The 20,684-nt window shown below is 42.0% G+C and overlaps 1 protein-coding gene across 1 annotated transcript in view; it reads right to left on the reverse strand.

Annotated features, from left to right (window-relative positions):
• The window catches only part of TTC3 (tetratricopeptide repeat domain 3), a gene marked incomplete in the record, with an annotated part of 2,769,029 nt that overhangs the window by 243,591 nt on the left and 2,504,754 nt on the right, over positions 1–20,684 (reverse strand). Inside the window, 1 exon segment of the mRNA XM_044072025.1 lies at positions 19,656–19,782. Coding sequence (XP_043927960.1) covers positions 19,656–19,782 — 127 coding nt within the window.

The following is a 20,684-nucleotide window of genomic DNA, read 5'->3' on the forward strand; positions in this document are numbered from 1 at the left end:
CTCCTCAGGGGTGGGAATTCACTGTCGTATTCTGAATAGACCCCTACCTGACCATCATTTTCATAATTTTCATCCAAGGTGTCACCACTATGTTTGTAATAATCACTTTTCCTAAAGGGTGGTTTAGGATAGTGGGTGTTATTCTCATACTCGTTTAAATCTCTTTTTAATTTACTTATTTTCCTTTCTATGACATCTCTGCATTTCCATTCAATATCATCCTTTACTTTATAGTATTTGTCCCTTTCTTCCCTGATTTGAAAAATAAGATCTCCCTTAATAAGTTCATTTAAAGTCTCTATTTCACTTTGCAACAATTCCTGCACTCTTTTGTTTTCTTGAATAATCAATTTTAAAACTTCGAGACCACATTGGTTAAAAACTTTTAACAATTCCTGATGAAAAAAAGAACCTCCTATTACATTATTAGGGTACTTATGTACCCTAAGTCCTTTCGGAACCACATTTCTATTAATGCACTCGTTTAAATATTCATTCTCTATAGTAAGTGTCTTAAATTTCAAAATTAATTTATACAATTTGTCCAACTTGTTGTGATAGCTTGTGCCATCACCAGAAAAATGTTTTTGTCCGCTTTTAAACCGTATATTGAAAGGCATTTTCAGCCAATCATTAATATCATTTTTCTTCCACGAGTTGTGGAAAGAATAATTCACAGTACCTTTGCTCCTGTTAGCGTTTGTGGGGTTATCCGGATGTAAACCTCAGATAGTCACATCTAGTGTTTAGATAGTCCATAAACTCCTTAAACTTATCTGCACTTGCATTCCACAACATAAATATGTCATCCAAAACCCTCATAACACGAAATATTGTTCTTCCATTCTGTAGAAAGAATGTGTTCTGTCTCCCAATCAATCAGAAACATGTTGGCAAAAATGGGAGCACATGCTGCTCCCATGGCAACTCCTTTATTTTGTCGATAGTATCCCCCTTCAAACAGAATGTAATTATGGTTTAACACTATTTCCATAAATTCCATAATCAAGCAAATATTTTCCCATTGTACTTCCCCATATTTTACTATACTATTGTTAAACCTACACAGCCCTTCCTTCTGGGGTATACTAGAAAATAGGTCCACAATGTCAATAGTTAGCAAATAAGTTTCTGTAGTAATAGTTTCTGTGTTAAGTCTCCCTAAAAATCCCAGGAATCCACTAACAAATGCACTGATTTTTTGTATATGTGCTTTAACCAGTTGTCAACTACCTTCCCAAAGGGGAAGGTTTTGGATTTGCTACCTGAAATTATAGGCCAAAAGGGAGGGTCATCAGGGTTTTTGTGTACTTTAGGTATACCTACAATGGTGCCAATGACCGGGTGTTCCACTTTCAAAAAATTATACATATCACTATCTATCCTATCGTCCGATAACATTTCTTCCAACCACAAATCAATTTTGTGGTAAGCTATGTTAACCTCATTGATAGACGATATGTCATAATTCCCAGAATTTAGTAAAATCTCATGGATTTTATTTATATATTCACCCCTGTCGTATAGAACCATTCCACCCCCCTTGTCGGGTTTCATCACCCTTAAGTCGTTATTTTCTTGTATCTCCTTTATTAACTTATATTCTTTGTAATCAAGATTCCTTTTTCTGATGGAATTTTTCCTTACATATTCATAAATTTCATCCACAACAATCTTTTCATATACAGCTAATGTTGGATTTAGGGGAGGTACAAAGGTACTTTTCTTCTTAAAGTCACTGCTATTTACTTGTTCCGTTCCTTTAAAATATACTGATAAATTTAATTTTCTTAAATATTTTTTTAAATCAATTATATAATCTACCACATTAATGTTCCTATTTGGGACAAACTTCATTCCTTTAGACAGTAATTTAAAATGACCTTCATGGAGTGGCACCTGTGTGTAATTATATATACTGAAATCACCCATGCAAAAATGTGTGTCAGTAATCCTAGTAACTATTCCTTCCTTTTCCAATTGTTTCCCATTTTGTACTGGGGTGGGCTTTGCCATTGGTGGGCGCCCCATTTTTTCTTTCCCCCATATGGCCCTTTTTGTGCTTCTGTCCCTGTATTCCTTTCCTCTAAAAAATCTGGGTTGTAACTATAATGTTCATCTTTCCTATAAGGGTAATCTCTTCTATAATTATTGTTTCTATATCCATATTTGTAATTCCCATCATTGGTTCTATTATATCCTTTATCACTGGTTGCATTTTTTCCTATAGGCCCCCAGCTGTAGGCCTCCCCTTTTTCGTACTTTAACATGTCCCTTTTCATTTTTTTTACATTTTCTGTCGTATTGCTTATACATTTGATTCTCTACCCATGTATATTGTGTATTCAGATACATTTCATATTCCTCAAAAAGTAAATCTGTGGTAATGACCAATTCCAACTGTTCCAATTCAGCCATTAAAGCACATATCTTTTTATCATTACAGGACACGATAAATTCTGGATTCCTGGGATTTTTTAGGGAGACAACACAGAAACTATTACTACAGAAACTTATTTGGTAACTATTGACATTGTGGACCTCTTTTCTAGTATACCCCAGAAGGAAGGGCTGTGTAGGTTTAACAATAGTATAGTAAAATATGGGGAAGTACAATGGGAAAATATTTCCTTGATTATGGAATTTATGGAAATAGTGTTAAACCATAATTACATTCTGTTTGAAGGGGAATACTATCGACAAAATAAAGGAGTTGCCATGGGAGCAGCATGTGCTCCCATTTTTGCAAATATGTTTTTGATTGATTGGGAGACGGAACACATTCTTTCTACAGAATGGAAGAACAATATTTCGTGTTATCTGAGGTTTTTGGATGACATATTTATGTTGTGGAATGCAAGTGCAGATAAGTTTAAGGAGTTTATGGACTATCTAAACACTAGATGTGACTATCTGAGGTTTACATACAATATAGACAAAAATTCAATTCCATATCTGGACACTCATATAATTATAGATAAAGGAAGGTTAAAGTCAAAGATTTATAGAAAGAGTACTTTCAGTAACACCTATTTAGAGTACACTAGTTGTCACCCCATTAGTCAAAAGAGAAGTATTCTTAAAGGGCAATGTGTACGAGCTGCCAGGATGACCACAGACTATACAGATTTAGTAAATGAGTTGGAATATATAGGGAAAATGTTTAAAACCAGAGGGTATCCTGTGGCCCTGATTTACGACACTATTAAATATGTCATGCACCAATGGGGAATAAAATATAAATCTATATTAGGAAATAAAGATGTGGATAAAGAGGGTGATGTTAAAATCAATGAATCAGATAACCCAGATGGATATATGAAAGCTTGTATTTTACAATATGCTCCTGAGACACAGGACATAACTAGAATTATATCTAGTAATTGGAATATACTGAAAACTGATAATAATGTGTTTAAAATAGTGGGAAATAAACCACATTTTGTTTCAAAAACAGGAATCAACCTTAAAGTGGAATTAGAAAGAAAAATTACAGACCAGAAAGTAATAAAGGGGACAGGCACCACTAAGTGTGGGAACTGTAATCAATGTTACTTAATTAGCAATAGTCCGTCTGTAACCCTGGAAGATATTAATAACACTACTGCATGGTTCCGGAAAGGGAATTGTAGGACTAGACATGTGGTGTACATGGCGAAATGTAACAACTGTCCGTGTTTCTATGTGGGAAAGATGGATAGAGGTCTCCAAAATAGAACATATGAGCACTGCTATAAAATCAAGAAGCAGGACACTAAGAATACACTATGGAGACATCTTGAAGGGAATAAGAAATGTAACACATTCAATTTTGGTATACTTGAATGTGTAAAGGTAAATCCTAGAGGGGGAAGTGTTAAACATGTATTAGGAGAGAAACAGACCAGATGGCAGACAAAATTAAATTCTTCTGTTTATCCTGGGTTGAATGATTCAATTTCTATAAAGCCAATAATGGAAAACAACATGTAACTGGAACATTTCATGATATTTTACTATATATTTGGTCATATGACTGACTAAATTAATTTATAATCAATATGTATATTATTTATTCTTTTTTATGAAGATACTAAGTGTATTTGAATTTTAGACTATTTAGTATGGCATTGTTTGAACAGAGAGCACTGGCACTTTAAATAGTATTGGACCAACTAATTGGTTAATTATATGCAATTTTTAAATGAATTTAGTATAAAAGGTTGGTGAATAGATTTAATAGCTGTTCTGATGAAGTCTACATGTTAGATAAAAGCGCTTAACTTGGGAGTATTCTTAGCCTTTTTAAACAACTTTTAACCATTAAAGTGATTGACAAAGGATTTCCAGTGCACAGTGATTTTCTTTGGGGTTCTCGAACTTTTTTCTGCTGTTTTTTACAAGGTCTATATCTGGGCTCCCCCATTTGCTTAACATTTTGAAAATCCTTGGTTCCAGTTTCCACTCGTGTGGTCCATGAGGTTTTTGCTTAGTCCGTCTGGCAGTGTAGTTTTCCTGGCAGGAATTGAGCTTGTAGATGCACTTGGTAGCTCAAGGCTGTGTTCCACAATGCCATGGCTAGTCTGCAGAGGGGTTAAGAATGGGTACCCCCCCCCCTGCTTGTTTATGTATCACATAACAGTGGTGTTGTCTGTCTTTACCATTAATTGTCCTGGAAGAATGTGGTCCTTGAAGGCTGTCAGAGTCTTCTGTACAGCTAATATTTCTTTTTGATTGATATGCAGGTGCATTTGACTTAGGTTCCATTTGCCCTGAAAGCACTTCCCTGCCAGGTGAGCCCCCCCCATGCATAGTCTGATGAGTCTGTTGTTAGGGTTTGGGCGGCAGGGGGTAGTGTGAATGGTAGTCCCTTGTTTTGGTCGCAGGCCTCTGCCCACCAAAGGAACTCTAGGCGTAGGCAAGGTAATAATGGGAATCACTACTTCTAGATCCTGAGAATGTTGACACCATAGGCGTTTTAGATACCATTGCAGTTTCCTCATATGCAGTCTTGCATATGGAATTAGAAGAATGCAGGCGGCCATGAAACCCAAAGCTTGTAGTATTTGCCTTGCAGATAGCAGGGTTTTTGTGGCTACTTGTTTGAAGTAGGTTGTCAAATGAATTTGTTTGTCCGGCGTGAGGAAAGCCATCTGGGAAGTTGTACTCAAGCTTGCTCCCAGGAATATAATTTGTTGACAGGGTGCCAGATGTGATTTATTTTCATTTATGGTGCACCCCAGTAAGTTAGTACCCTCTATACAAAGGCCAGATGATTCAAAAGTATGTCCTGGCTTTCTGCCTGAATTAGACCATCATCTAAGTATGGGTATATTTAAATATTTCTTTGCCTACAAAATGCAATTGACTGGAGCTAGGCAGTTTTTGAATACCCTGGGCACAGTAAATAAGCCAAAGGGCAGTGCAGAGAACTGACAGTGCATGTAGCCTGCTTTGAAGCATAGGTATCTTCTGCAAGATTCCTTGATTGGGATGTGCAGGTATGCTTCCTTTAAATCTAGTGTTGCCAACCAGGCGTCTTTGCCTAACATGGGGAGCAACTGGTGAAGAGTCAGCATCTTGAATTTTGGAATCACCAAAAAGGTGTTTAGAGTAGAAAGGTCCAGGACAGGATGCCATGAATCGTCTTTTCTGGCTACCAGGAAAAGTCTCGAGTAGAAACCTTGTCCCTTTTCCTCTTCTGGTACCAACTGAATAGCCCCCATGCTTGAGAGAGAAATTACTTGCTTTCGGGCCTCTGCCCACTGATTTGGGGGTAGATCTGGCTACCCGCTTGGTGATGGTAATGTGTGGAAGTGAAATCTGTATCCCTGGACACTATATTTAAAACCCATTTGTCCTGGGTAATGAGTTACCAGTTCTTGGCATGAAGAGCAATCTTTCCCCCAAAAGGGGCAGTCAGTTGAGAAGTGCTTGGAAGTTTTAAAAAGAAGTCATTGAGACAGTATACCATAGGGGGGAGTTTTATTACTCCCAGATTTGGAAGTGGAGGCCCCCCCACTGCTTAGTCCTGTGCGTACCCTGGGACTGAAGCCTGGGAGCTCTGCTGGATCTGGGTTTGGACTGAGAAGGTCTGGAAGAGGCAGGAAAGGACCAATTCTTGGAAGGCCAATGCCTACTAAACCTTGGAGATTGAACTTGTAAAAATTCTTTAACAGCATAGATTTAGCTTTTTTTCCTCCATCCTTTTAAGAACTACTTCTACCTTGTTGCCAAACAGGCAGTCCTGGTTTAAGGGAGCATCCAGTAATTTTGCTTTAACATGATCTGGCAAGGATTGCTCCTTAAGCCAAGCATGCCTTCTAAGTACAGACCCAGTTACAGCAGCCCTGCAAGATGCCTCTAGTGAATCAAAACCACATTGCAAAGTATGTTTTCCAACCTGTTCAGCTGAATGCAGTAAATCCTTATTTTCAGCACAATTAGGAATCAACATCATTTTCTGTTTAAGCAATCCAATAATATGCTGCTGATAATTTTAACATAGGACACTGGCAGTTTAAGGCCATAATGGCCAAAGTTGCAGAAGTGTATACCTTCTTACCCCATCTATCCAGTGTCCTGGAGATCAGAGGGGGAAGGATTTTTGGCAGTAGTAGATTTAATACCCTTGGGTCCCTGTGAAATGGTCTCAGGATCCGCAGTAGGAGTTTTAAAAAGGAACTTGTGAGAGTCAGGGACCCTGTAATATCTATCAGGTTTTCTGGGAGCAGGAGGTAAAATGTCAAGGGCCAACCTATATTCTGAAAAGGCATCATCAACAATTTCTAGTACAGGAGGTATGGCTAAATGCCTGTGCTGGGGCAGGAGTAAGAAATCCCTAAGCCTCTTTTTAGAATCGGAGAAATCCTGACTTTCCCAATGAAAATGCTCCCTGAGGGTATGCAAGGTTTCACCAAAAGAAAAATCCTCTGGGGGAGAAGCAGAGGAAATAGAGTCCTCAGCATCAGAATCCTCATAAGGTAGATAAGGGTAAATCCTGGTCATCAGAGGAAACAGAAAATTCAGAATCCTGGTCAAAAGTATCATAAGCAAACTCAGTCCAAGGTCACTTAGAGGGGGAAGGCTGGCTTTCCCTGATTAAAGTAATAAGGTCTTCAGCCATTCTTATTTGTTTTTTTAGGCATAGAGGCCTGACAATGTGGTCTGGGCATCAGTTTTCTAGGCATGGTTTGAGTTTTAGGCCTCGAAGAAGATGATGGCATTGGTTTAATATGCAAGTCAGTAGGCCTGAATACACCCTCAGAAGCCAGTGCCTGCACAGTGGCTCCGGACCTATCCACGGTAGAGACATCCACAGGTTCCACAGCTGAAGCATCTCGGTGTATACCAGACTCCGAATGGGTCTCAGTAGAGGCCTGTGAATCTGAAGTAGCGGGTATCAGGGGCTGTGAAAGCGCCTCACTGAGTACCGGTGAACTGGAGACTGGCTTAGGAGAAGCGTCGTCGGCAGCTTTGGACCTAGGTGGCCTGTCTCTGTCTATCTTTGCATTTTTTTGGAAAGTCGGTAGTCGGATGGCTTACCGAAGACATATCAGGATAATTGAACAGAGCACCAAAATATTTAGAAGCAAAAATATACAGACGACGGATAGTTCGTAGCTTAAATAAGGCACACAACTGACAGCGAGGTATGTCGTGGTCAGGGCCTAGGCAAGCAATACAGTATGAATGAAAATCTTTATGAGGTATTTGCATTCCACAAGTAATGCAATTATTTACTTTTACTGACATCGGTTAAGAGCAAGAAAAAGTTTCTCCAACAAGGTACTTAGCTTTTAGTTGAAGACTTCGGTTCTGAAACTCAAAAACATACATTTCAGGAGTCGGCCGACTGGCACTTGTGAACTGCTTCTGCTTCGGGCACCACACGGCAAGAAAAACTGATGTAATGGCGTAGGCTGCATGTTTTATACCCCTGACGACCTGACGTCACGCAATAAGAGACAGCAACTGACGCAGGACAGAAGACTTTGTTAATCAGGCCGACTGAAGGCTACTGCAAGCAGATAACTCAAATGTGATGACTGCAAAAGTGAAACATGAAAAACATCTAGCAGATCTAAGGGAAAACTTGAAGAGCAGACTTTGGCACCGCTGAGAAAGGCAGGAAACAAGCTCAAATGCAGGCTTTTAAACCAGAAAGCTGAAAGAGATGGAAAATCTGCCCAACGGCCAATAAACTACAATTTCCGGGCCAGAAACCACTCCTCTTGCGGTAGATAGGCTACCTAGTACTTACCACTCCCACTGACAAGCTAGAAAGCTTCCCTCCAACACAGAAAGGCTTGGGGGGCTCAGAAGCTTACAAACAGTCCTGGATACAGCAAATCTGTATCTGGACTAGACTAGTTACAGGAAAGGTGGGAAACCAGTGCAAATGTGGGCTTTTAAACCATAAAGTTGAAAGAGATGGAAAAAACTGCCCAAACAGCCAATAAACTACAATTTTTGGGCCTGAAACCACTCCTCTTGTGGTAGATAGGCTAGTTTCCAAAAATACTTTTGCTGGAGTCAAAATTGTCTGTACAGTTTCTGAATCTACTTTGCTGAACTTAATCTCGTACCACTATGTGTTTAAGTTCTGTTATTGATTCTTGATGACTCTTTGGTTTACCTAATGTATATGAAGCTTTTAGTGGTTGTCTTCTAGTGGTTGTATAGGTGTACAGTTTCCTGAATCTAAATTTGCTGGGGTCAAATTGTCCCATGTCAAAACATCCTGTACCCTCTCAGGCCAACAGAGCTATTCTGACATTTCATTAGAATAGGTGGTACTTGTCTGCTTATGTATCACGTTACTGTGGTATTGTCCATAAATTTTAGGATTTCTGGGATGGTGACAGGTGTGGTCAGAAGGCTTTCAATGACAAAATGAGCCGCAGCACTGCCTTTAATTTGATGTCCTTGCTTAACAAGTTCTGCCTCTCACTCACTTTCACATGGATTAGATGCATACCCCATGTGAATTCCAACATATCTATTATCAGTGTCTGCTGTCCTTGAGGTTGTATCACCAGTCTACTGTGATATCACCTGGTAGAGAGGTTGGCAGTGCTGCTGCCAGAGACGCCTTAGGTACCACATGATTTTCTTCGCACAGCCAGCTCTGAAGGACCACCAGAATCAAGTGCTGAAATATGCTCTTGGACTGTGATAATTTTTTTGTTTGTGATATGATCCTATTTGGCTGCATTTTTTAATAGATGATTCAAATGCTGAGTGCCTTCTTTGGCTGGAAAACAATGTCCCCTTTCCATGCCTTACAGGGTACCCAAACAAGACTATCTCTATAGGGATAAAATGGCCTCAGAGATGTAGACAGAAGCACAGGCTGCAAAGTTAGGTAATTGTCACTGGTAATGGTCCAACAAAAGGTTTGGATGAGGTAGTCATCTAATAAATGATACATGTGGATGCCCTAACATCCCTCAACTAGAGCTGGTAACTTGTTGAACAAAGCTGGTGCTGTGAAAAGACTGATGGGAAAAGAGGTAAAATGGAAGTAACTGCTGCCCACTCTGAATATACCACTGTGAATATCAAGAAAGTACAGTTGTGTACACTTACCATAAACGTAGATGCTCGAGTGTATTCACTGTTGCAGCCATCAGACTTGGGTTATCCTGCCAGGGGTAGCCCTCAGTTGGCCCGAATACCAGAGGCTTAGTATTTCTGCGTCGGTTGCTGTTGCTCCAGGACTGACGTCAGGTCGTCAATGGTATAAAATCAGGCAGCCAACTCCATTACATCAGTTTTTCTTGCCCCAAATTTCAGAGCCCCCAAATAGTGAGCTAGGTTATGGGTGGAAGAACACCACCAGTAGAAAGTAAATACCACAAATCCCTGTAAGGAGAGAGACAAGGGGGATGGAGGGTGGGAAACCAGGACTACAACAGTGAGTACACTCAAACATCTACATTTATGGTAAGAGTACACAACTGTACTATGTTCTTTGCGTTTCACTGTTGCAGTCGTCACACTTGGGTTGATTCCCAAAGCTGAAGAAAAGGGTGGAGGCAGTCAAGAAGACTGGGAGTTGGCTAGGATGCCCTGCAAGATTGCGGTTGCAAAGCCTGCCCTGGATTTCGAGAAGATAGGCAGGTGGTAATGCTTGGTGAAGGTATGAACAGAACTCCACGTTGCAGTCTCCAGGATGTCCCTGGCAGGGACCCTTCTGAGAAAAGCTGCAGAGGTGGAGGGTGCCCTGGTAGAATGTGTCCTGATCCCCTTAGGGGGCAGTTTCCCATGGTATTTGTAGCAGAAATGGATACAGTGTGCTATTCATTTGGAGATTGTTTTTTTGGATATGGCCTTGCCCTCTGCCCCTGCTGCAAAGCTGACTAGCAATTGGTCAGTTTTCCTAAAATATTTTGTCCTATCCAGGCAGAATCTGAGCTGTCTGTGCACATCTAGTGAATGCAGAATCCTTTCCCCCTTGTTTTGCGGGTTAGGGAAAAAGGTGGGCAAATTGGCTGAGAGCCACACTGGACACTTTAGGCATGAAAGTTGAGTTAGTCCTGAGGGAGGCCTGCCAGCATGAAAAATGATGACGGGCTCTACTGCCATGAGTGCTTGAAGCTCTGAAACTCTTCTAGTTGAAGTGATGGCCAGAAGCAAGGCTGTTTTCCAAGAGAGGAATTTTAACTCTGCTGAAGCTGCAGGGCTCAAAGGGGGGTAGTGTGAACTTTTCCAACAAAAGGTTAAAGGCCCCAAGCTGGGATAGGAGCTCTTCTGGGTGGCCTTAAATTGTTAGCCCCTCTTAGGAACTGTTTGATGAGAGGGTGAGAAAAGAGAGTTGGCTCTATGCTGTAATAAGCAGAGATGGCAGAAGCATGAATTTTAATAGAAGAGAAAGATAGGCCCCTGTGCAGTAGGTCTGCTAGGTAATCCAGGATGAGAAGTAGGGAGGGCTGTGCTGTTTCAGCTCCTTTAGCCTGGATCCAGGTGCAATACCTTTTCTGCTTGTCACCATAGGATTTTCTAGTGCTGGGGCATCTGGCCTCACATATAACATCCAGGACTTGCTTGCGTAGACTGGCAACTGGAGGACAGGTCAGGGAATAAGCCAGGCTGCCAGGTTCAGGGTCTGCAATTGTGGATGCATGAATTCGCCGTTCTGCTGGGTCAGGAGTGTTGGGATCTGGAGTAGGTGCCATGGTGGCAGGGGTGACAGACTGCGCAGCAGTGGGTACCAGTGCTGGCATGGCCAGTCTGGGGCAATCAATATTGCTCTTGGTGTTTTCTCCCTTATTTTTAGTAGTACTCTTGAAAAGTAGAGGTAGAGGGGGAAATGCATAGATTGAGAGGTTTACCCACTGGAAGGATAGGGTATCCACTTTCCAGGCCTTACTGTGAGGTTCCCTGGTGCAGAATTTGCTGAGCTGGTGATTGTTGTGGGAGGCAAAGAGGTCCACCTTCAGGGTGCCCCATTTCTGGGTTACAAGACTGAAAGTGCTTTGGTCCAGCTGCCACACTCGTGTGGATCTAGGAGGTTTCTGCTTAAGTTGTCTGCCAGAAAGTTTTGGGAGCCTGGCAGGAATTTTGCTTGCAGGTGAATCTGCATGGCTGAAGTCTTGTGCCAAAGGGTCATGGCGAGCCTGCAGAGGGGATAAGAGGGAGTTCCTCCCTGCTTGTTGATGTAGCACATCACTGTGGTGCTGTCTGTTTTGATCAGTAGAGGCCCTGGGGAGAGCAGGGGTCTGACAGCTGTCAAAGTGTGCTGAACAGCTAGCATCTCTTTTTGTTGATGTGCAGATGTATTTGATTTGGGCTCCAATGGCCCTGAATGCCCCTGCTGTCCAGGTGTGCACCCCAGACATAATCTAATGCGTGCGTGGTTAGGGTCTGGCGGCCGTGGGGCTGTGAGAAGAGAAGAGCCTTGTTGTGGTTGCATGCTGTTGCCCACCAAAGAAAATCTTTCCTTAGACAGGGTATCATAGGTATGACAGTTTCCAGGTCCTGAGAGTGTTGACACCAAAGGCTTTTTAGGTACCACTGAAGTTTCCTCATATGCAGTCTGGCATATGGAATGAGTAGAATGTAGGATGTCATGAACCCTAGAGCTTGCAGGATTGTCCTTGCGGATAACTGGGTTCTGGTGGCTAGTTGAGAGAAGTAGCCTGTCAGATAGGCTTGTTTTTCTTGAGTAAGGAATGCCATCTGGGATGCTGTGTCCAGGCTTGCTCTCAGGAATACAAATTTTTGAGTGGGGACTAGTTTGGATTTCTTTTCGTTTAGTGTACCTCAGGGAGGTCAGTAGGTGCTTTACAAAGGTCAGGTGCTATCACAGCTTTTCCTGACTGTATGCCTGAATCAGGCATTTGTCTAAGTAGGGGTAAATTTGTATATTCCTTTGTCTGCAAAAAGCAATGGCTGAGCGCATTTTGTGAAAACTCTGGGAGCAGTGGGGAAGCCACAAGGAAGCACAAAGAACTGAAAATGCATAGATCCTGCTCTGAAATGTAGATATTTCCTGCAGGAATCCATGATTGGGATGTGTAGATAGGCCTCTTTTAGGTCTAGGTGGCTAACCAAGCATCCTTGGATAGCATAGGAAGAAGCTGCTGGAGGGTGAGCATTTTGAATTTTGGTATCACCAGGAAGGTGTTGAGAATTGATAGATCGGGGATTGGGCGCCAGATGCCCTCTTTTCTGGGTACCAGGAAAAGCCTAGAATAGAAACCTTGGCCTATCAGGACGGCCACGGTGGTGCAGCGGTTAGCGTTGCCACCTCACAGCAAGAGGTTCTCTGGTTCGATTCTCGGCTGGGGTGCCTTCTGTGCGGAGTCTGCATGTCCTCCCTGTGGTCGCGTGGGTTTCCTCCAGGTGCTCCGGTTTCCTCCCACATCCCAAAGACATGCTGTAGGTGGACTGGACACTCTAAATTGGCCCTAGGTGTGAGTGTGTGCATGTGTGTGCCTTCTGTGGAAGGTTGGGCGCCGGGCTGGCAACTCGACACCGTAAAAATCCACTGCCAATCATGGGTGGACAGGTGATCCGCTGTGGCGACCCCTAACCGGGAAAAGCCGAAAGAAGAAGAAACAACCTTGGCCTATCTGGTCTGCAGGAACAGGCTGTATTGCCCTCACAGAGAGCAGGGAATGGATTTGGTTTTGTGCCTCTGCCCACTGGTTTGGAGGAAGATCTGGGAACCTTTTTGGGGTAAGTAGAGTGTGGAAATAAAATTTGCATCCCTGGGACACTATGTTGAGAACCCATCAGTCGTCGGTGAGAGGCCCAGTTTTTGACATGGGAGGAGAGTTTTCCTGCTAGGGGCACAAGCAGGTGGGCAGAGGTAAGGGGTGGAGGTGTAAAGTCATTGTGAGTTCTTTCCATAAGGGGGGGGGGGCTTAGCACACTCTCTTTTTGAAGTGGAGGAACTCCATTGCTTAGATCTCTGCATTCCCTGGGACTGCTGTCTGGGAGGGGGGTATGCTTCCCCTAGGTCTCGTCTGAGCTGGTCTTGAGGGGGCCAGAAAGGACCAGTGCTTGGGGGGGCAATGCCTACTGAACCTCAGAGGCTGGACATGCAAGAAGTCTTTAACTGTCTGCATAGATTTAGCTTTTTCTACCATCTTTTGTAAGACCTCTTCTGCCTTGGTGCTAAACAAATTGTCTTTGTTCAATGGTGAGTCCAATAGTTTTGATCTGACATGGTCTGGCAAGGTCTGTTCCTTAAGCCAAGCATGCCTTCTAAGTACAGAGCCTGTGACTGCTGCCCTGCAGGATGCTTCTACGATGTCAAAGCCACATTGCAAGGTGTGTCTAGTAACTTGGCTTGCAGAATGTATAAGCTCCTGTAATTCTTTATTTTCTGCACAAGCCGGAAATGTAGATATTTTTTGTTTAAGGAGTTCCATAGTATGTTGCTGGTATTTCAGCATATGAAACTGACAATTTAGTGCTCTAATGGCAAGAGTTGCAGAGATGTATAGTTTTTTACCCCATCTGTCTAAAGCTCAGGAATCCCTGTCCGAGGGTGTGGGATTCTTAACTGTGGTTGATTTTATTCCTTTAGGCCCTTGGGAGATGACCTCTGGGTCAGCAATAGGATTCTTGAAAAGAAATTTGTGAGAGTAAGGGCCCGACTATGTATAGTTCTGGCATTGAACAAAGCACAAAGCCGACAGCGAGGGACAACATGGTTTGGGCCTAAATAGCTGATGCAGTAAGAATGGAAATCTTGGTGTGGTATTTGCTTTCCACAGGTGAGACAATTGTTAACCTTTTCTGACATCGGTTAGAGCAAGAAAAAAGGATCCTCAATAGGGTACTTAGCTTTAGAAGACTTCAACTTCAATTTGAAACAAAAACTCAGGTAGCGACCGACCGGCACTCATGCGAACAGCTTCTGCTTTGGGCTCCTAGACAAGAAAGACTGATGTAATGGTGTCGGCTGCCTGATTTTATACCACTGATGACCTGATGTCAGTCCTGATGCAACAACAACTGACGCAGGAATACTAAGTCTCTGGTATTCGGACCGACTGATGGCTACCCCTGGCAGGATAACCCAAGTGTGATGACTGCAACAGTGGAAGACGAAGAACATATGCTTAAGGTCCCTGCAAACAGTAGCATGACTGTGCATCTTTTACCATGCTGACCAGTAGGGCTTTGAGAAACAGCAATGGGAGAAGCAACTACAGAGTGAGAATTCTGAACATGTTGACTTCTTTTCTTTCTTTTTATTTTGCCCACAGGTAGGCAATCAGCCCCCCTACCATTAATTGGACCAGTTTCTGTCCCTTCTCCAGTGCAATAATCATCTGGCAGGCAGCATTATTTAAAGCAGTCATCAAGAGTGGTTTGGGTTTTCTATTCCCCTGATGGCCTAATCCCCTTGCATGCACTAGATGGAGAAACAAAGTGCTTGGTAAGGTCGCGTAATAAGCTCCTACAAGGCCATTCCCTCACTTCCTCAAGGAGTGCTCACCTGAAGCAGCCCTGCTCACCCAGGAAGCATGAGCAGTGTTTTTCACAGTCTCCACCAATGAAACCACTCTGGCTTCATGTGGGGCTGAGTGCACCCCACCCATCACTCCTGCCCAGAAATGCAAGCAGATCTCTTCACGCCTCATCTCCTCTGCCCAATGGTAGCTAAGTTGTACTAAGGCCTCTATCTCTCTTAGCAATGAAGCCAGGGGTGAACTTGGTGACGTAAAAATTTGTTCATCTTGGACAGAGCCAGCATGGCTCTCTAGGCTCTTACCTTCTTAAGGATGAAAGTCTGCAGTAAAAACGTTAAACTTAACCATCCCTTTCCTGGCAGCATTGCTGCAATTATGGCAGGGTACAGGGGGCAAGCTGTTAGGGGGTGTGAACAGCAAGTGTCAATGGGGTGCAACTACAGTAACGACATATATTAACGAAATCCCGAAGATATTGCAGCATCACAAATGAATGCTGAATGCATTTTCGGTGTTCGGTGCACTACTAATATAGCAAGCAACTTTATACATTTACAGAAGACATTTTTTGTGATCCTCAGTTTTGGGAAGACTTTTTTTCCTTATTTTTATCTTTGGGGTAAGCATCAGTTTGCAGAACTACTCAGGGCACCAGATGACCTACCTACACAGTTCTGCCTGGTAGGATTTCTTCAGTGGCATTATGTGGAATCAAAAGTTGGAGAACCTGCAGGGCTATGGTGGTCTAGACTTGTGGGACCTGAGATATGCTCAAAAAAAGCAGAATGGGTCTGAACTCAAATAATACACCTTTACCCACCTTTTGGGCTTCAGGTGAAACCAGCATCTTCTGAATAACCCCATCCTAATGTCTAAGAGATGGAATGAAAAAGGGGGAGTGGGAGAAAGGGAGGAGAGGATGGAGGTTGTGGATACAGAAAAGTACTAGGCAGGAGGCTCTTAAGCAGGAGGGAATTTTTCATCCTACCACATATGCCTTACTACTTTTCTCTGACCTTGCCACAATGCCATGTCCATTTCTTCTGTAAGGCTTATTTTTCAGTTTAAATTGCTCTACCCTCAGCCTACTTTATGTACAAAAGCCACTACTTTACTGGGTACTTTCTATTAATCCCGGAGATGGGAGAGCAAACAAACTGCTTCATTAACTCTCTCATTTTATCATTTTATTCCAAGCATTTGAAAAGCTTATTGAGATGGTGGCTTAAACAGCATAGCTAAGGATGCAGCTGAAAGTTGCTTCTTTTGCAGCCTCGTACACAAACACCCAGGGAGAGTATTCTTAGGACTTCCCAGTGGCTGCTGCTCTGCTGCAGGCATCTCCATCATGCTAACTACACATAATCCCTTAACAAATGATCCTTTTCCAAAGGACTTTCTCTCCAAAAAACTGAATATTTTGGTGATGGTGGCTGTATACAAAAAGCACTAACATTAAAATATCTCAATATTTTTTCATAAAATTTTCAGGGAATGTCACAGGCACAATTGTCTAACACATTACTACATTATGCTCCAACCCTCAGAAGAATAACGGCAGCTTCATTTTAAATGTTAATTAAAACATGCATATTATTTTATGCCTCCACATATAAAAATAACAGAAATCAGTTTTCATACACAAACGCATTTTTTAGGCCTGCAATCATACCAACATTATATAAAATAAAAACAGTAAAAAAAAGCTTTGACAACCATCTTTTGCAAAAATTTATCAACACAAATAGCCATGGACTCAATTTTACTTCCACTACTTTTTACTTCAGGATTTAGGAGTATTTGATGGCAGTTGAAAAGCTAAAGCCCACTAATCTTCTTTTTCTTTTGGCTTTTCCCAGTTAGGGGTCGCCACAGCACATCACCTGGCCGCTCAGGATTGGCAGTGGAGTTTTATGATGTTGAGTTGCCAACCTGGCGCCCAACCTTCCACAGAAGGCACACATGCACGCACTCACGCCTAGGGCCAATTTAGAGTGTCCAATCCACCTACAGCATGTCTTTGGGATGTGGGAGGAAACCAGAATACCCGGAGGAAACCCACGCGACCAGAGGGAAGACATGCAGATTCCGCACAGAAGGCACCCCAGCAAAGGATCGAACTGGAAAGCCTCTTGCTGTGAGGCAGCAATGCTAACCGCTGCACCACCGCGGCCACCCAAAAGCTAGAACCCACTAATGCCTTGGCTAAACATGCAGTAGTATGCCATCAGAATGTAAAAGTTTACTATAAATTTTCAGTAATTGATCAAGTTAAAAATTATTCTGCCAGATGGGATGCCGAGGATGATTTGAATTGGAAATAATACTGCTGGCAGTTGGAAGTTAAATACATGTGTGAATCCAGGAATTAATGACAGAAAAATTTTAAAGGTGCTTGAATAAAAAAGGGGTAAAGCATGTGACTTAAGTATTTAGATTGGTTGTATCTGTGATTGCAACAAAGGTCTGAAGAAGTTCACTTTGAACGAAAGTGCTTACAGGTTGTATTATTTTATTTAATAAAGTATATGTCTTTAGTGCAAAGCTTTTTAATGTCTTTTTTTTTATTTTATTCAGAAATTCGATATGGTGACTATTTTTGCTATTTTTGTGTTATACCAACACTATATATTCATATTTTGATAACTGTACTTTCTCTTCAGAGTAAAATAAATGTTATGTAGGAACTTACCATAAAAGTATATGTTCAGAAATATAATTGCTGCAGTAGGTGTTCAGAAATATCATTGCTGCAGTTGTCATTTCTACTGGGAATTCACCACGGAAATCCCTGTTTGTCCATCCCAACTTCCAAAGCTCAGAATCCTTCCTACTAAGTGCAGTGGACATCCTCCTTCTGGGAGGGCAAACTAGTGCCAGTATAAAGCCAATACCATCCTACATCATCTTAAAGCTTTCTTACCACAGAGGAGCTATAGATACACTTACAAAAGACACCAAAGCCAAAGTGGACTACAGCAGGTGGCAATAATAGGGAGTGAGGTTGCATCCTGCTTGGGAAGAGGTGAAAGAAATAACTACTCTCCCCAGCAATCTACCCACACCAAAGACCACCTGACGCCACAGACGAAAGGGAAATTGTAAGGGAGAAGTATTCCAGCCTAGGATGACTACAATTCAATGGACTAGAAAACCCAGAGGGAATGGGGAATGTGGTACTGCAATAAAAACTAGAGAGAGAGGAAGGGGGATGCAGCATATTAGAGTATATAGCCTCAAGTTATCAGCTCACAGAAAGGAAATACATCTTATGTGGCATACCCCTTTCTAGAAGGCAGTCCCCATAAAGACCTCATGGAGGTTGATCAGACACCAAATTATCCAAGTCTTTACTGATCATCATGACAGAGATTAGAATTGCTGCAGTAAGAGTCGTTGTCCCTCTACAATTCATTGAAGAAACAATGATTGCTTGTAGTCTAAGGAAGATGCTGAACATTTTGTTTTTTCTTAAATTGACTCAAAATCTTTCTCATTAAGACCTTGTACAAGGTCTTTCGCTGTCGCACATTAACAAGACGTCTTTAAAATCCAAACAGGATTCAAATGATCCTGTGCTTTAGCTAAACCAAGAAAAAGAAGACATTCCGTTTGCCTAGTAGCAGTTGGCACTCAGCTGTAAGACTTGAACAAAGATCCTGAGATCTTTCTCTTAAAATATTAACAAGATAAAGGTTCAAAGTAAAGACTTAACAACAAAATAATAAAAAGAGTGAGGGAGGGGTGTACCCTATGACCTAAACAGCCAAGTGTGAAAGTGAAAGATTTTTCTCTTAGAATTTGCCCCACCTTTGGAACAAGCTTCCTATTCATGTTAAAAGAAAGCCCCTTGTTAGCCCACAATTTGAACAACTGGATGGGCAACTGAAAATTCACCCTGGGGGTTCCACCTGTGTCCCTCTTGGACATGGGCAATAGGTGCTGATTTTAGTGTCTGCTTGAACTGGATGCCCTTGGGAACATGGACTGAATATGTGGCTAGGCTTGTATTGGCCCTGGGGCCATTAACGTAGTAACCTCCTATGATCCTAAGTAACAAGAGGAATGTGATGAGCATCTCAGCATCTTCAGTCACCATCTGTTAATGACAAAGAAGCTCCTCATTGTCAAAAAGTGTTGAAAACATTAGGCTGAAGGACTCTTTTTAGTAACTGGAAGCATTTCAAAAAAGTGATGAGTTGCTGGTTGAGACAGATCAACAGAAGATCAGACTTCTGCATTTATTTGTGCTCCCCCTCTGTTCAGTGTCGGGTACCCATTTCCTCCTATCTCTTGATCTACTATTTGCAGATCCAGACATGCTTCAACCAGGTAAGGTCAACAACTAATTCTCCCTTTAAACCAACACACACAAATGAAGGGAGATGGTCACACAGCAATGATGAGCAGGTATTCTAGACAAACATTATACTGGTTAACAGGGCTTCCAGCTTTTTGTCTCTCCCCAATTAACTTTTCCTTACAACATGATGTGCAGAAATAAAATGGTATAATGACTTGTCTAATGGTTACCCACAAGTACGTCATCTCACTAAGAAAAGGATGTTCAAACCCCATAGTCCCACCCTGCACTTCAGGTAATTCATTGTCAATTCACAAATCTAGGCTGATTGGTTTGCAGCTAAGTAAACAATATGCCTATGGACCTTTGCATAAACAGATGTTTTCATCTTAGGAGGTGAACAAATAAAATGTGGAAGTGAAATCACGCCTTAAACTTACTCTTGTTTTTTCTTGGTGGTCCAAGATAAGCTCTGTAACCTGACCAATTATTTCTTCATAGCCCATTCCTGCCAATGTTCCTCCACCATCGGAACGAACCTCTCTAATGAAGTTAGCAAGCACAGCCCTAGAGAACAGGAGGAGAAACACAGTTAAAAAGAATGACAGAGTGGCTTCATTTTCTCATAAACAATATTTGTTCTTTAACCATAACATGGGCCTTACCATTTAAGTCCTGACCTGCAAGAGGACCACAGCTTCATTTGATCTTCACTATTCTATCATGATTAAGTCCTGACCTGCAAGAGGACCACAGCTTCATTTGATCTTCACTATTCTATCATGATAGCAGATGTTTATAAGATGCAGTATAACACATCTCGGACCATGATTCTCTTAACTGTTCTCATGTACCTCTCCCTCCATCTAGCACAAAGATGCTCTGATGCACGTACACACCAATACACAAACTGGAAGCCTACAATCCCACCTAATTACCTTGTGATGAGGCTTATTCCAGCATTTCTAAAAGATTAGGTGTGTAAAAATGAAGGAAATATCACATTGAAGTATAAATAAAAAAGTCTTAAATTTCACTGAAATCACAAGCAAAAATTATTAGTTATGTACTTACCATAACTTGGTATCTATGTTGTCCTCTTCTCATTCTGCTTCACGTATGGTCTCGGATCTGAACCACAGACCTGACACAGCCACCTCCCACACACTTGAACTTCCAGGCTCAAACTCCTCTCCTACCCATAATCCTCTACACCTCACCCAACCTCCTCAGATCGATTTTGCTGCCTCCAAAGCCAAGGAAGAAAAGGAAAGACAACCAGGAGCTCAACCTGGAACCAGGGTACCAACAAAGGTTATTTAGATCCTCCTGAAGCATATCCAAGAGGAGGGAGATGGTTGGGCAGGAAGATGAAGCAGAATGAGAAGAGGACAACACACATACCATGTTATGGTAAGTACATAACTAATAAATCTGATGTTGTCCTCCTCATTCTGCTTCACTTATTG

The sequence above is a fragment of the Protopterus annectens genome, chromosome 5.part0 (assembly GCF_019279795.1).
Source record: "Protopterus annectens isolate FY-2018-M chromosome 5.part0, PAN1.0, whole genome shotgun sequence".
In the NCBI taxonomy this organism is placed as follows: Eukaryota; Metazoa; Chordata; order Ceratodontiformes; family Protopteridae; genus Protopterus; species Protopterus annectens.